Here is a 13,723-nt window from a genome sequence, read left to right as displayed (position 1 = left end):
TACCTGTGTCCTGAGGATACAAATAATTGAAAAAACGTAAATGCGCAACATGACGTCGATTTTTTTTAATTGCGCTGAGTTTTTTTTTTTTTTTTTTTTCCCAATTAGTTGCCCGACGAGCGAGTAATCTGCTGCTAAATTCACAATAAAATCTTCATGTAACGAATTTGCAGTGGAAATTGGCCTCCAAGTCTGAACGTGCTGTAGTCTATCATTTAAAACCGCAACAAAAAAAAGCAAACAAATGTCATTAATTGTTAGACGGGTTCCTCTGATTTTACACCATAAAGATCGGTCATGTATAGCGGTCTATGACTGTATATAGCATATAGCTAATGGGGCAGTTAAAGTGCACCTCAAACTGGAGTTGACGGGGATGAGAGAGATGAATAGTTAGGTGACGCAATATAAGGCCACTTTCGCACGGCAGTATTTTGGTCAGTATTTTGCATCGGCATTTGGAAGTCAAAATCAGGAGTGGAAAATAAACAGAAAAAGCATAATGGAAAGATTTGTTCCTCTTCATTGTTTTGGACCCGCTCCTGGTTTTGGCCTCCAAATACTGAAGCAAAATACTGCTGTGTGAAAGGGACCTTCGTGTCTATTCAGACGCAGCGGTTGAGGTATCACCGTAGAAACACATGCGGTTTCATACCAAAACTGCAGCGTCTCGATACACCCTGTTCACATCAGCGTTGTCTTTCCGTTGAGGGGTTCCATCTGAGGTTTTAGTCGGGGAACCCCTCAATGGAAAGGCAAATGTTTGTCACCGTTGTGACAGGCTTCCGTTGTTTTTGACAAAATCAATAGCTCAGGGATGCAAACGGATGCTAAGGTTTCCATTTGCCTTTCTGTTGAGGGGTTCCCCCGACGGAAATCTCAAACGGAAAGACAACGCAGATGTGAACACAGCCGAAAGCTTTGGCTATCATTGGCTCTTCCAAGAACAGGCTGAGTGATAGACAAGCTCCACAAACTCCCATTCGAAGGCTGCACAGCACCCACTTTAAGGTAAAGCGCTCCTGTCTTTCGATAGGTGTAATATGTAGAGGTGCTCTCACTGATTTGAGCTCCCATGTGGCTCTAGAAGGATCATCCCATTAATCAGTTTAACTACCAATTTAGGGAAAATGCAGCGTTTACGATCAGTGGCTACAAGAAGCTTACAGGGATCTGTTACACATCGCTTTCGAAGTTATTATCTATGAGTTTGCCGGGTTATTTTGCAATGGACAGATGCATATTGATAAACCTACATGTCCATAGATGTCTATTGGAGCTCTTCAGAATTGAATGTCTATGGCAGCTTTAAGACAAAAGAAGAAATTGAGCAGGACTATTGGGGATCATGTCAAAGAAACCGGATTTCTGATCCTGCCAATTGCCTGGAGGTATATTGTGGCTTTACAAGGCGTTCGGAACACTGCACAGTATTATTCCATTACTTACTAAATAATGGAAGGTTTATAGCCATTCCGGTGTATAGAAGCCAATGTTGGCCATTGCTGCTTATGTCTTCCTGCAGAAAAAGTTAAAGGATCACTTTTGTAGGGCGTCAAAGATGCACAAAGATGAAGTCTCCCTTCAGAAAAGTATAGGAATATATAGAGACTACTTTTACACTGTGTTTTCTTTGCTTCTTATTTCTCTGCACCATTACGGAGCGTCTGGTTTAAATCACTGTAGTGATTCTGATCATTTTACCTGAAGCGCGTCACTTTGGAACTGCTCCAAATCAATTTTTCCCCATTTTCTTCCCTTCATTAAACATGACCTAAACATCAACTAACAAGTCATTTTTCTGTGTACAAATTACTAACGTGTGGACCCGAGCCAAAGGGCAATGTAAAATAAGTGAAAAATGTTCCCTCCATTATCTGTCGTTCTGGGTTCACATACTGCAACTGAAGCTTTCTTGCAGATTTTATAGCGCATTCTGTTCAGCAAATGTACAGGTGCCTCGTAACAATTTCATGTGGTAAATGCACCAATGACAATTTTTCTTAAAGGGGTTGTCTGGTCTAGAAAAATTATTTTAAAAACCCTATTAGGAAATAGTTAATAGAGCGAAGGCCCCCCGTATAGGACTCATAATTATTGCTACAAAGAATATCCCTCACTCTGGAAGACCAGGCAAGTCCATGCATTACACGGACAGCCCATTGATTTAAATGAAAATTGTGTAATGCTTAATATCTCCTGTGGTGGCGCTGTAGAAAAATTGAACCCTTGTTACCGAGTTTCCCTATAGATTACAGCTGATTGATAGGGGTCACAGCAGCAGGACACTATGTGATCAGCTTATCATTGAGGAACCCGTCTAACAAAAAGACATTGTCCAAAGCAGACATCAACTTTAAAGTGTAGCTCCGGTTAGAAGCTACTTTGTAAAGTAATTGGCAAATTGCTTTGGTATCAACTCCCGAATATATATATATATATATATCATCAGAAGTCCTCCCAAAAGCTGGAAGAATGTGGTACTGCAGGGCTAGGCTCTCTGCCTGGTTCAGTGTAACTCTTGATCCTGGCAAATGATGCTACCATCTTGGATTCCAGGTTGTACACTGACTGTTGTCTTTGCCAGGTTTCTTCACTATTGGGTCGGCTTTTTATCTTCAGCTACGTACGGTAAATCATTTCACCGGTATATATGTGACAGCCCTTCATATTTGAAAGGTTTACCTTATGTCTAATACTAAATTACATTTAGGTAATCTGCTTATTTTGTTTTGTAATTTCAGGAAAAAGGCCAAAGGCAAGGCTCCTCTTCCTCCTGGGGAAGCCAGGTACTCGGACAGTTCGCCATCATTTGATTCAGCAGACACGGTCCAGTTTAACATGGACCAGAAAGAAAACATTGATCGAGACATTGAGCTAAAGGTGGTTCTTCCTGGTGACCGAATCGCAACAACCATCGTTCATGGCAGGTATGTTTGTGACCCTGGGGTTTTTGTGATCAGAACTATAATGGTTAAAACGGTTAGGCCCCATGCACACGGCCGCTCCTGTAATTACGGTCCGCAATTGCGGCCACGGCCGGCCTCCGACTGCAGCCCTCATTTTCGGGCCATACTCCCATACAAAGTATGGGAGCAAAGCCCGTAAAATGCAAAAGAACGGACATGTTTGATAATTTTCGGAACATTTCTACTGCACGGACGGACACCCATCCATAGCGATACGGAAAAGTGTCCGTGGCCAATAGAACTGAATGGGTCCGTAATTGCAGACCGTATTACGGTCCGCAATTACGGACAATTTTTACAGTTGTGTGCATGGAGCCTAAACAGAAATTCTATCCCTGTAGGCCATTCATGTATTAAACGTACGCACAGTTCTTATGCTGATGTCACTTCTGGCGGGAGTTTGGAACTCTGTAGTGAGTGATACAACAGATGATTGATACATTTTAAGCACCACACGTTTTTGCAGTCGTTAGCCTCGCTTTGTGACTTTGCGTGGTTATCAACTTCATGGCTGAGCTGTTATTACTCCTAGACGCTTCCTCTTCACAATAATAGCACTGTTGACCAGGGCAGATCTTTTACAAACTGACTCGTGGCAAGGGTGGCATCTTCTGCCACGTTTTATTGTCACTGAACTCTTCAGTACAACCCATAATATTGGCAATGTCTACCTATGGAGATTGCATGGCTGTGTGCTTGATTTTCTACACCTCTTTGCAATGGATATGGCTAAACCGCCTGAACTCAATAATTAGCAGGGGTAGCTACATACTTTTGGTTATAAAGTGTGTGTGTGTGTGTGTGTGTGTGTGTGTGTGTGTGTGTGTGTTTAAAAGTGGACATTCCCTTTAACAACTTTAAGGGGTATGTCAGTCACAAAAATTCATCACCTATATATGTTAGATTGGTAGAGGTCTAGCCGCAGGGACCCTTATCAATTGCTAGAACGGGAGATTGGTACTCCACGACCGAACAAAACAGTGAGAAGGAGTTTAAATGAAGCTGCTAACTGGTACCACTCCATTAATAACAGCAGATCAGAACCATGTGGACACCTTCTTCATTGAAAAGCTATTGAAAAAGTCATGCTAGGCTGGGTACACACTGCTTTTTGGTGCGTATTTAGAATGCGTTTTGTTGATATTTGAAGATAAACTCCCACGTCTCTCAATGGGAGTTCAACAACCAAAAGTCCAAAAAATGCATGCTAAAAACACACAGCGTAAACCCAGCCTTAATTATTTATTTTTGCCACAGTGCATTTAACGTGTCATGTTAAAGATCGCTCAATCTCTAATTAAATGGGTTATCCAAAGTAGAAAATGTATGTTATGTTAATGTATACGTGTTTGCTCTATTTACAGTATTTTCTCTTTTTCTTGTATAGTAAACCTATGATGGATCTGCTTGTATTCCTCTGTGGACAGTACCATCTAAACCCATCTACCTACACAATAGATTTAATTTCAGCCGATCAGACGCAGCTCAAGTTTAAACCCAACACACCCATTGGAATGCTGGAAGTGGAGAGAGTCGTCCTTAAGTCAAAAAATCTGGATGAGAAAAATAAAAAGCCTGGTCCAATAATACCAGAGGTGAGTGTTCGCTCTGATTGTATTGCGTTGTTTTTCTCAGTCACATGAGCACAGAGTAAGCCGTAGGCGCAATCAGCATGTGGTTTACTGCTTTGTGTGTGTAGTAAAATGATAAACCGGCTGCAAATAGCTTCTCTAGTTTGCTTACTTTACATATTTCAGACATAACACACGGAAATTTGCAGTCATTTCTTGTAGTCCGGGATATTTACTATACCAGAATGCCAACGTTACAGGGAATTTGTCACCAGGACAGTAACCTAGGGTATAGGTTAGACTGCCCTCTATGCAAGTTAAGCGTCCCGCTTGACCTTTAGTATCTAACACACCCGCTAGCATTATCCACATTACTTTTCTACTTATCTGCATTACATTCTCTAGTTCAAGCACGTATCCTCCCAACTTAGCCCAGGACTGAAAGCTACGTATCTTCCATAACTGCTTCTGGCTACTTGGGTCCTTGCTCCTTGTTTCCCAGGCCCCTGTGTGAATAATTGTCGGTGACCATGACTGTTAGGTCTGTTAGGAGATGGGACTTTGTGGTCACTGAGACAGGAAGTGATGTCATTTGATTGACAGCGCAGACAGGAGGACATCATTTGGAGCAGAAAGGGGCATCACAAAGGAAAACATCTGCATCGTGTTATAAGGCAGGTTGTATCTGTTACATATGTCACATGTTGTTTTGTCACAGAACGTAGACTTCAATTTTAAAATTGTTTCATTCTGAACGTTGCTCCAAAAATTCATATGTTTTGCCTTAGAAGGAGTCTCCTACTGTTCTCCTTGTCGCCCCTTGCAATGTAAGGTGTTTTTTTTTTTAATGACTTGCCAAGAGCATACGCATTGCCGTTTCTGGCAAAATTGTTTTATTGGTCTAAAACGTTCGTTTTATGGGTGGTTTAGCTTCCTACCGCTAGTACTTTGCATCTGTCACAGACTGAATTCTATTGGGTTCTTCTTTGTAACTAAGAATAAAAAAAGGAAACATAAAACTTGGACTTGTCCTACTGGTGTGTCTTTATGCATTGTTCGATAGATCGTACTTGAAGGGCTTGTCTCATCACTGACAAGCCCTTTAATATGGATGCCGGTGCACAATTATGGGTCCGTCTCTAGAGAGCTCTGGCAAAATTAGCTGTTTGCAGGGGAAAATGTAGTTATTACATGGTGGCATTCAGATGAAAACCCACTCATGCAATACATGGACTGCCCATTATACTTTCTCCCTCAAGGAGAATATATTGCAATGTAGAATAGTTGCTATATTCCCCATAAAAGTACAAGTCCACCAAAGCTGGATGCTTCCAAGTGCTAATAATTTTTCAAGGGTGAAAACACTCCTAAGATGTCATACATGAGACAGTGTTTTGGGCTTTGTGATTTGAACAATTTACTTCTTGTCTATCTAGTATAAAGTGGCTTATTTTGTTTGCTCTTGCAGCTGCAGCCTGGCATTGAGTGCTGCTTCTTAGCTTGCTGTTAGTCATTATTCTCTCATCCGTCTTCTGTTTTAGCCAAGCTGTAGCTTTTCAGATCTGTAATATTGTCAACGGTTGAATCTCTTACTGTGTAAAGTTATGGTGGGAAACAATTCCAGTGGTAGTACCTCTTGTCAATGATAATTAACTTCTAAAGAAAATTCCTCCAGCCATTAGATTATATTAGCTTTGTACATTTGGAAATACAAAGGCTTTTATTTTTTTTCCCTTCAGCAAACTGTAAGAGTTGTCATTAACTACAGAAAAACTCAGAAGACCGTCATGAGAGTCAGTCCTTTTGTCCCACTGCACGATCTCATTCCTTTCATTTGTAATAAGTGTGAATTTGATCCTCGGTCTACAGTGTTGCTTCAAAATTATCAGTCCCAAAAGCATCTCGATTTAACAAAGTCTCTAAATGATCTTGGCTTAAGGGAGCTGTATGCCATCGATCACAGCAAAGGTAAGAGCTAATCTGATGGGTTTATTATTTGTAGTAAGCCTTGTTTAAAGGAAAGGATTTTACGAGTCCATTGATGGGAATGGGTGCTCAGTTATGTAAATACTTATTCCCCCGTAAATTCACTGGTTATAAACGAGAAGTCCTGTCTCTGTGGTGTAACTTGAAGCTTGTAGTCCACAGGGCAAAATCTGTAACAGGGCCCGGACCAGGGATGCATATAAAAATCAGGGGCCTTTATAGCAAAGTTCAAAATGGGACCACCGTTTTCCTGTCAGGTTTTGCCACGCTTGCCTCCACACCGTTTCCATGAACCTTCGTGCAGTTATATACCCCTTTTATTTCCTGGAAAGGGGAATCCTGCACGGGTTCTCACCACTTAGTAGCAAAGGGAATGGGACCACTCAGGGCTGAGCCCCCTCTACAAGGGATCTGCTTCCATGGTAAGCATTTCCCTGCCCCCACCAACCATGTGCAACTTAGCTCTGCACCCCCTGCAGTTGTCTCTGTACTGCAGGGGGTGCAGATGTACCTGTTCCTCGCCCCTTGTTTAAATTGGACAACATTTCTGTTAGGGATCATCTGTATGAGCGTTTCGCAAAGTAAAGGGAGACAATGACAGACCCCTTTAAAGTGGCAGAATATATGAGATGCTCTTTACAAAAGGCGGCCTGAATCTCCTTTCGGCCCACCTGTTTAAATTGCGCAGCGTATGCAAAGCCTTACATCCGATTGGCTTACAGGCAACATGTGACTGCATCCACAACTCCATTCGGGCAAGTGTCCCTTTTACGTGGGCCAATGTTTGACAATCGAGCGTTCATATGAACACTCGTTGCTGATCATGACCCTGTGCCAAACTTTCTTTCGGTGCCGTCCCCATCACAAAAAAAAAAAAAGACCCATAAAAAGTATAATACCCTCCCACAGTATAAGTCCCTTTTTAGTGCCCCCACATAGTATAATGCCTTTTATAGTGCCCCCCACACAGTATAATGTCCCCTAAGTGCCACACACAGTATATTGCCCCCTGTAGAGCCTCTACACAGTATAATGTCCCCCTTCTCCTCCCCTGAGTACCCCACAGCCCCCCCATGTAGGTAGTGCCCCTTTGTAGAGTCTGCCATACTGCGCGCTGTAGATTCTGCCATACAGCACCCCTGTAGATTCTGCCATACAGCACCCCTGTAGATTCTGCCATACAGTCTCCACCTCTCCTTTGTAGATAGTGCCATACAGCCCCCACCTCTCCTTTGTAGATAGTGCCATACAGCGCCCCACGTCCACTTTATAGATAGTGCCATTTAGCCCCCACCTCCCCCTTGTAAACAGGACTGTGCCCCCAAACAAATAAAACAAAAAATTGTACTCACCTAGGCCCCGTTCTCGCAATGAACGGAGCTACTCCACAAACGCTGACAGAAACCTTGCGTAGGCCGTTGTTATCCAGTGGCGTCATCACGCTGGCCTGCATAACGATCCTGTCCCTGCACCTGATACCTCCCTGCTCTGCCATAGGAGTCAATGGTATCTGCGTCCTAAGGACACAGATACTATTGAATGTAACGTCTTTACCACTGTAGCGGCTGCTAGCGGCGCCATCAGGCATGGGGGAGCCCGTCCCGGCAAGCAGCACGGGTGCCCTTATGCCCAGTGGCTTCGCTATGGCTGCTACAGTGGTAGTTACACCACTGAGAAGAGAAGGAACGCCTGGGCAGAAAGGCAGCTGCAGAGTCACTGTGCCCGGGTGCTTCACAAGCAGGGGAAGGGAGCCAGCGCAGCGCCCCCTTCCACCTGCTGGAGCGGTGCGCTCTGTGCAATAGCACAGGTCACACAACCCAAAGGCCGGCCCTATGTGTAAGCAGGGAGATGTGCCCGCGACATGATAGACATGTATGGGGACAAAGCGATTGTATTAATTTGAAACAATTGTTAACGGTAATACAATAATTGATACAACATATTTTTTTTATTTTAGCTACATCCCCAACAGAGATCAGGCCATCACCTTTACGAGGCAAGACTTGAAGCTTTACGTTTAATAAATTAGAAAAATATTTGTTTTAATTTCAGGTTGTGTTTTGCAAATGTCCAGTTAATTCCATAGCTTCTTTCCACATTTTGTCTGATGTGTAATTGCCGGGTCCCTAGTAGCATAGAAGATATATTAGATAGATAAACAGTCCATGTGGCAAAGCATTTAGGCACCATCGGTTTACCTGAGCTTTACATTTTAACGTTATGTAATCTAAGGATTTTCACAGGACTGCAGGTAAATCTTCTATGGAAAACCATTCAATGGCAAGTTCAGCTCTGCTACATCTGTAGCTCCCAGCTCCTCTAACTTTACGGTTTAACCTCTTCCGGGACTATGTTGTAATCAGTATAGAGAGAACTCCGATACCGGTTGTTTAACCCCTTAGGTGCCCCGGTCAGTAGTGACCGTGGTACCTCCGTGGTTTTTCAGAGAGAGTGGGCTACATCTGTTAGCCCATTGGCTTCCCCTCCACAACCGCCTACAAAAGGCTCCTAGATCTGCCATGTATGTGAGGCTGATAGGCATAATACATTGCAATAAATGTGTGTTGCAATGTATTATAAAAACGTGGGACTTTAAACATTTAATTTTTTTTTATTTTTTTTTAAAAGTTCAATATAATGTATTAAAAAAACAAACATATTTTTTTTTCTTACAAAATGTTTTATTCTAAAAAAAAAAACATAATTGGTAACGCCGTGATCTTGAAGACCCGTACGATAAATTTTACCCGTTCCTTATACCGCATAGGGAACAACGTTTTGTTTTTTTTGTTGTTCACCCACCTCCAAAAAAATAAATAAAAATTACGCCAAGAGAAACATAAAATTTATGATTGTATTGCCGTAATTATAACGATCCACAGAATGAATTTAACATGTTATTCATACCGCACAGTGAACGGTATAGAAATAAATTCCCAAAAACACAATGGAATTGCTTGCTGTGTTTTTTTTTTCTATCCCCCATTCTAAGTTTTTTTTTTTTTTTTTTTTATATATATGTACCTGAAAATATTGCCATAAAAAAATACAACTAGTCCCGCAAAATATTAAACCTCATTAATCGAAGGAAAAATTTAAGTGTTATGGCTCTTTGCATTCGTTAATGAAAAATATATATCACTGCTTCCTGAAGGCTCAAAATAGGCTGCGTCTTTAAAGGGTTAATTGCAGCTTACCAGAAACTTGAAGAAATTATGTAATTAATTGTGCTGAAAAAAAATTGAAGGAGCAGAAAACTGCGTTTTGATTGGTGCGCTTCCCCTTACATAGAAATGTGCAGACTGCTAATTATTGCTGTGATCTGCTAACTAACGGCTAAATATGTGCTATGTTGTTCCTGCGTATCTTACAGAGTCTTATCAGAACTTTGAAATAAAACAGAATGATGACAAAGGGTTCTTCAATTTTTTCCGCAGAAGTACTAAAAAGAAACGTGACCAGGTAAGATAAATATTATCTAGGATTAAACTTTAGGACACTCTCTGAATTTTAAGGAGCATCTCTCCGCCCTCCTGCCATGTCGGTTTTCGTAAATACTTAACCATTATGGAGCGTTTTTTTTTCCTTCATTGTGACGTTCCTCTGTTGTTCCTCCTGTTAAATGTATGAATAATTTGACAACTGGACATTATTATTCCCCTTTTCATTAGGGTATTTCACCAGGTGAGGAATTTCTGGGTCTCATATAGTCAAGGAGTTTGGCCCTTAAGTAATGGGCGGGGAGGGGGGTGGTGTTGGCTTTAGAAAGTTGAAGGATGGGGGCGGTGGTGAGACACAAACTGGCAGGGGCTCTGTGGAGGGGCAGGCAAAAGACCGTAAGTTGGCCGGGACCCTGTCAGGGGATAAGGGGAAGAGACTAGGTTGCATGACACTTTGTGGGGGGAGGGGAGGGAGGCAGTATGTGTGCAAGGAGGGCAACATAAAATAAATGATTGCACTGTAGCTGCTGCTTGTACAGAGCACAGTCACTGAGAAAGATGCAGTTCTGGCTCCTGCAAGTTCTATGATCTGCCACCATGAAGTCTCTGCCTCCTTACACACTGCACCAAACATCACCTGCGTAGACCCCAGACCAGATGCCAAAATTAATTCAGACCCCAGACCAGATGCCAACATTTATTCAGACTCCTTACAGACCCTTAAATAAATTCAGACACTGACCCTTAAATTCAGATCCCTGGCCAGACCGCTAAATTATTTCAGACTCCCGACCAGACTGCTAATTTTAATACAGATCCCTAAATTGAGTCAGATCCCAGACCACACTATAAAATGTGTTTAGATCCCAGACCAGACCCCTGTGTACTTACCGCTACTGGGTCATCTTGCCTCGTCACTTCCTGGCACCTCAAGCTCCTGACATTGAGGCTGGCAAGCATCCGGATCTTGTCAGCAGGGCCCCATCGGTTATTACTTTGGAGAAAGGAACAGGCAATGTAATGGGGCTCGTTCCTTTTTCCAAAGTATCTACTGTAACTATGGCAGCCCGGCCCCTTTTTTTATTTTTGTGGCCGTGCACCTGACTGGAGTATCGGCATGCTGCCCTTATGGCGGCCCCGTGGTGTTACACACCTTTACACTATCAGCACTGATTAGTCAAAGTGTGTAGGGACTTGTCCCTACAGGTGAATAGTAATATTTTCAGGAAAAAGAACAGATTCGCACTCAGGGCAAAGTTCTAAGAAATTATGCTCTAGAATCGTTAATTTATGGGGAATGCAAGTGTTTACGAAAACATACATGTCCGAAGAGCTGACTGGTCCGCTGTAATTTGGATTAATGAAATTCAATGTGCTATCTTGTATCGGCCGTGCATTATTTTTCTGGAAATTCCTGATAAGGAGAAATTTAAAAAAAAATAATTCACTGCAGAGAGAAATGCTCGACCTGGGGTGTTAAACCAATGAAAGAAGAAGTATTTTTTGCAAGTCAAGTTAAAGGCTCTGTACACCTTTTTAAAAACGCTATTTTTTTTAAAATTGTGTATCCGTGTGTTTACTTCTTAATTCGTTTTTGTTAAAAATTATTTTTACTTTTTGAGATAAAGCTGCTTTATATCCTGTAGCGCTGAAACCTGTATCTGTCAGCGGGACCGACCGGTTCAGTGTCGGCAAGTCACGCAGGTTCGAGCTGTTACCGCTCACATCTAAGTTCATTACTTAGATGTGATCGATAACAGGTGGATCCTGGGTGTCCGAGACATGCAGGACCCACTGACACGGAACCAGTCAGTGCCGCTGAGCTGACGGATTCCGTTCTCAGTGCAAGATACAACTGCTCTGTATACAGGATACAAAGCAGCTGTATCTCAAAAAGCAAAAATTATTTAATATAAAAAGTATTTAGAAGTTGCACCAAACACACGGATACACGTTTTAATTTTAAAAAATAAGTTTTCAAAGGTGTACATAGCCTTTAATAATTATTTTTTTACATTTTTTGGTATAATTTTTTCTTTCTTTTCTCCAGATTTTCTTCAGTTAGGGTATTTGAGGGGAGCTGATAGACAGATTAGGGTTGCTTGTTCTATAAAAGTGGATGAGACTGCAGTTTTATAAATCTACATCTTTCTAATGCTTTCTGGATTGCTCTTTCTACTCATTTAAAATATTTCTATATTCTGCCCAGACTTCGAGTGCCCCTGCCACTCCATTACTCAATAAACCGAGACCACAAACTGTGATGAGAGTAAACACAGTCACAAAGTCTTATGATTCCAACACATTGCCTTCTGATGTACCAAAGAAACGAAGAGCTCCACTGCCACCCATGCACCCGCCTCACAACGGCTCCAGTGAAATACACCGGGGGCAGATCCGAACTTCATCTTGTGTTGTGAAATCTGTCAGCGTTGATGAATCACAAAAGGCAAGTCTTTATTATTTATTTGCTTTATAGTCTCAGTCCAGTTATACTCTCCTGCCCGAACTAATATCGGGTGGGAAAGACGCTCCTGAATGCTGGGAGGTACAGTTGCCTTGGCAACCGTACGATGACCAAAGCGCAGAAGCTTCTCTCCACGCCCAATGTTCGTTCGGGCAGGAGAGTATACCTGGACTGACACTTTAATTTATTAAATATTTGCTCACATACTTATAGCATACTTCTTTTTCTACTATACTTTAATAATACATACGTACCTGTTTTTGTCTTAGCCCTTATTCACACGACAGGGTTTCCCGGCCGGGTGACGGCCGTTCATAAATCGGCCGTCAGCCGGCTGCATTAGGAACAATAGACCCCTAATGGGGCCATTCACCGATTTTTTTGACGGGCCGGGATTTTAGAAGTCTATGGGGCCGGGTAATACACGGCCATCACCGGAATGTGTCCCGAGTGATGGCCATGTATTCCGTCGCTGGCGCTCTCTCTCCTCCTCACAGTGCAGAGTGCATGTGAGGAGGAGGAGGAGGGTCTTTTTTTGCTCCCTGTAGAAGTCGAAATCCTCTACAGGAGAAGTGAGTGACTACACTGTCCATATATAGACACCGCGACATCACTCACTTCTGAACTGGAATCCCCGACACCTTGGCCGGGGATTCCGCTACAGGAGAAGTGATTGACTACGCTGTCCATATATGGACACAGCGACGTCACTCAGTTCTGAAGCGGAATCCCCGACCCCGTTGCCGGGGATTCCGCTACAGGAGAAGTGAGTGACTACGCTGTCCATATGTGGACACAGTGACGTCACTCACTTCTGAAGCGGAATCCCCGACACCTTGGCCGGGGATTCCGCTACATGAGAAGTGAGTGACTACACAGTCCATATATGGACACAGTGACGTCACTCACTTCAGAAGCGGAATCCCCGACCCTGTGGCAGGGAATTCCGCTACAGGAGAAGTGAGTGACTACACAGTCCATATATGGACACAGTGACGTCACTCACTTCAGAAGCGGAATCCCCGAACCTGTGGACGGGGATTCCTCTCCAGGAGAAGTCCGTGACTAAACTGTCCATATATGGACATTGAAGTCAGTGACTTCTCCTTGAAGGGGGGGGGGGGGCGGGTGCAACCTACAGGGGGCTGTGTGGCATTACCTACAGGGGACTTGGTGGCATTACCTACAAGGGGTAGGGTGGCATTACCTACAGGGGACTTGGTGGCATTTCATACAGGGAGCTGGGTGGCATTACCTACATGGGGCTGGGTGGAATTGCCAACAGTGGGC

At 42.9% G+C, this 13,723-nt stretch overlaps 1 protein-coding gene across 6 annotated transcripts in view; it reads left to right on the top strand.

Annotated features, from left to right (window-relative positions):
- COBLL1 (cordon-bleu WH2 repeat protein like 1) overlaps positions 1 to 13,723 on the top strand; it is a 101,814-nt gene that overhangs the window by 67,980 nt on the left and 20,111 nt on the right. For 5 of the 6 annotated variants that reach the window (XM_075829382.1, XM_075829378.1, XM_075829379.1 and 2 more), the window contains 6 exons: positions 2,745 to 2,930; positions 4,357 to 4,564; positions 6,280 to 6,508; positions 8,484 to 8,522; positions 9,900 to 9,988; positions 12,176 to 12,415. In XM_075829382.1, the coding sequence (XP_075685497.1) occupies positions 2,745 to 2,930; positions 4,357 to 4,564; positions 6,280 to 6,508; positions 8,484 to 8,522; positions 9,900 to 9,988; positions 12,176 to 12,415 (991 nt within the window). The remainder of the gene's footprint in view (positions 1 to 2,744; positions 2,931 to 4,356; positions 4,565 to 6,279; positions 6,509 to 8,483; positions 8,523 to 9,899; positions 9,989 to 12,175; positions 12,416 to 13,723) is intronic. The other variant, XM_075829380.1, reaches the window with a different exon arrangement.

This window comes from Rhinoderma darwinii, chromosome 6 (genome assembly GCF_050947455.1).
Source record: "Rhinoderma darwinii isolate aRhiDar2 chromosome 6, aRhiDar2.hap1, whole genome shotgun sequence".
Taxonomy (NCBI): Eukaryota; Metazoa; Chordata; class Amphibia; order Anura; family Rhinodermatidae; genus Rhinoderma; species Rhinoderma darwinii.
The sequence above is the reverse complement of the archived record's forward strand: the minus strand, read 5'-3'. Positions and strand labels throughout refer to the sequence as shown.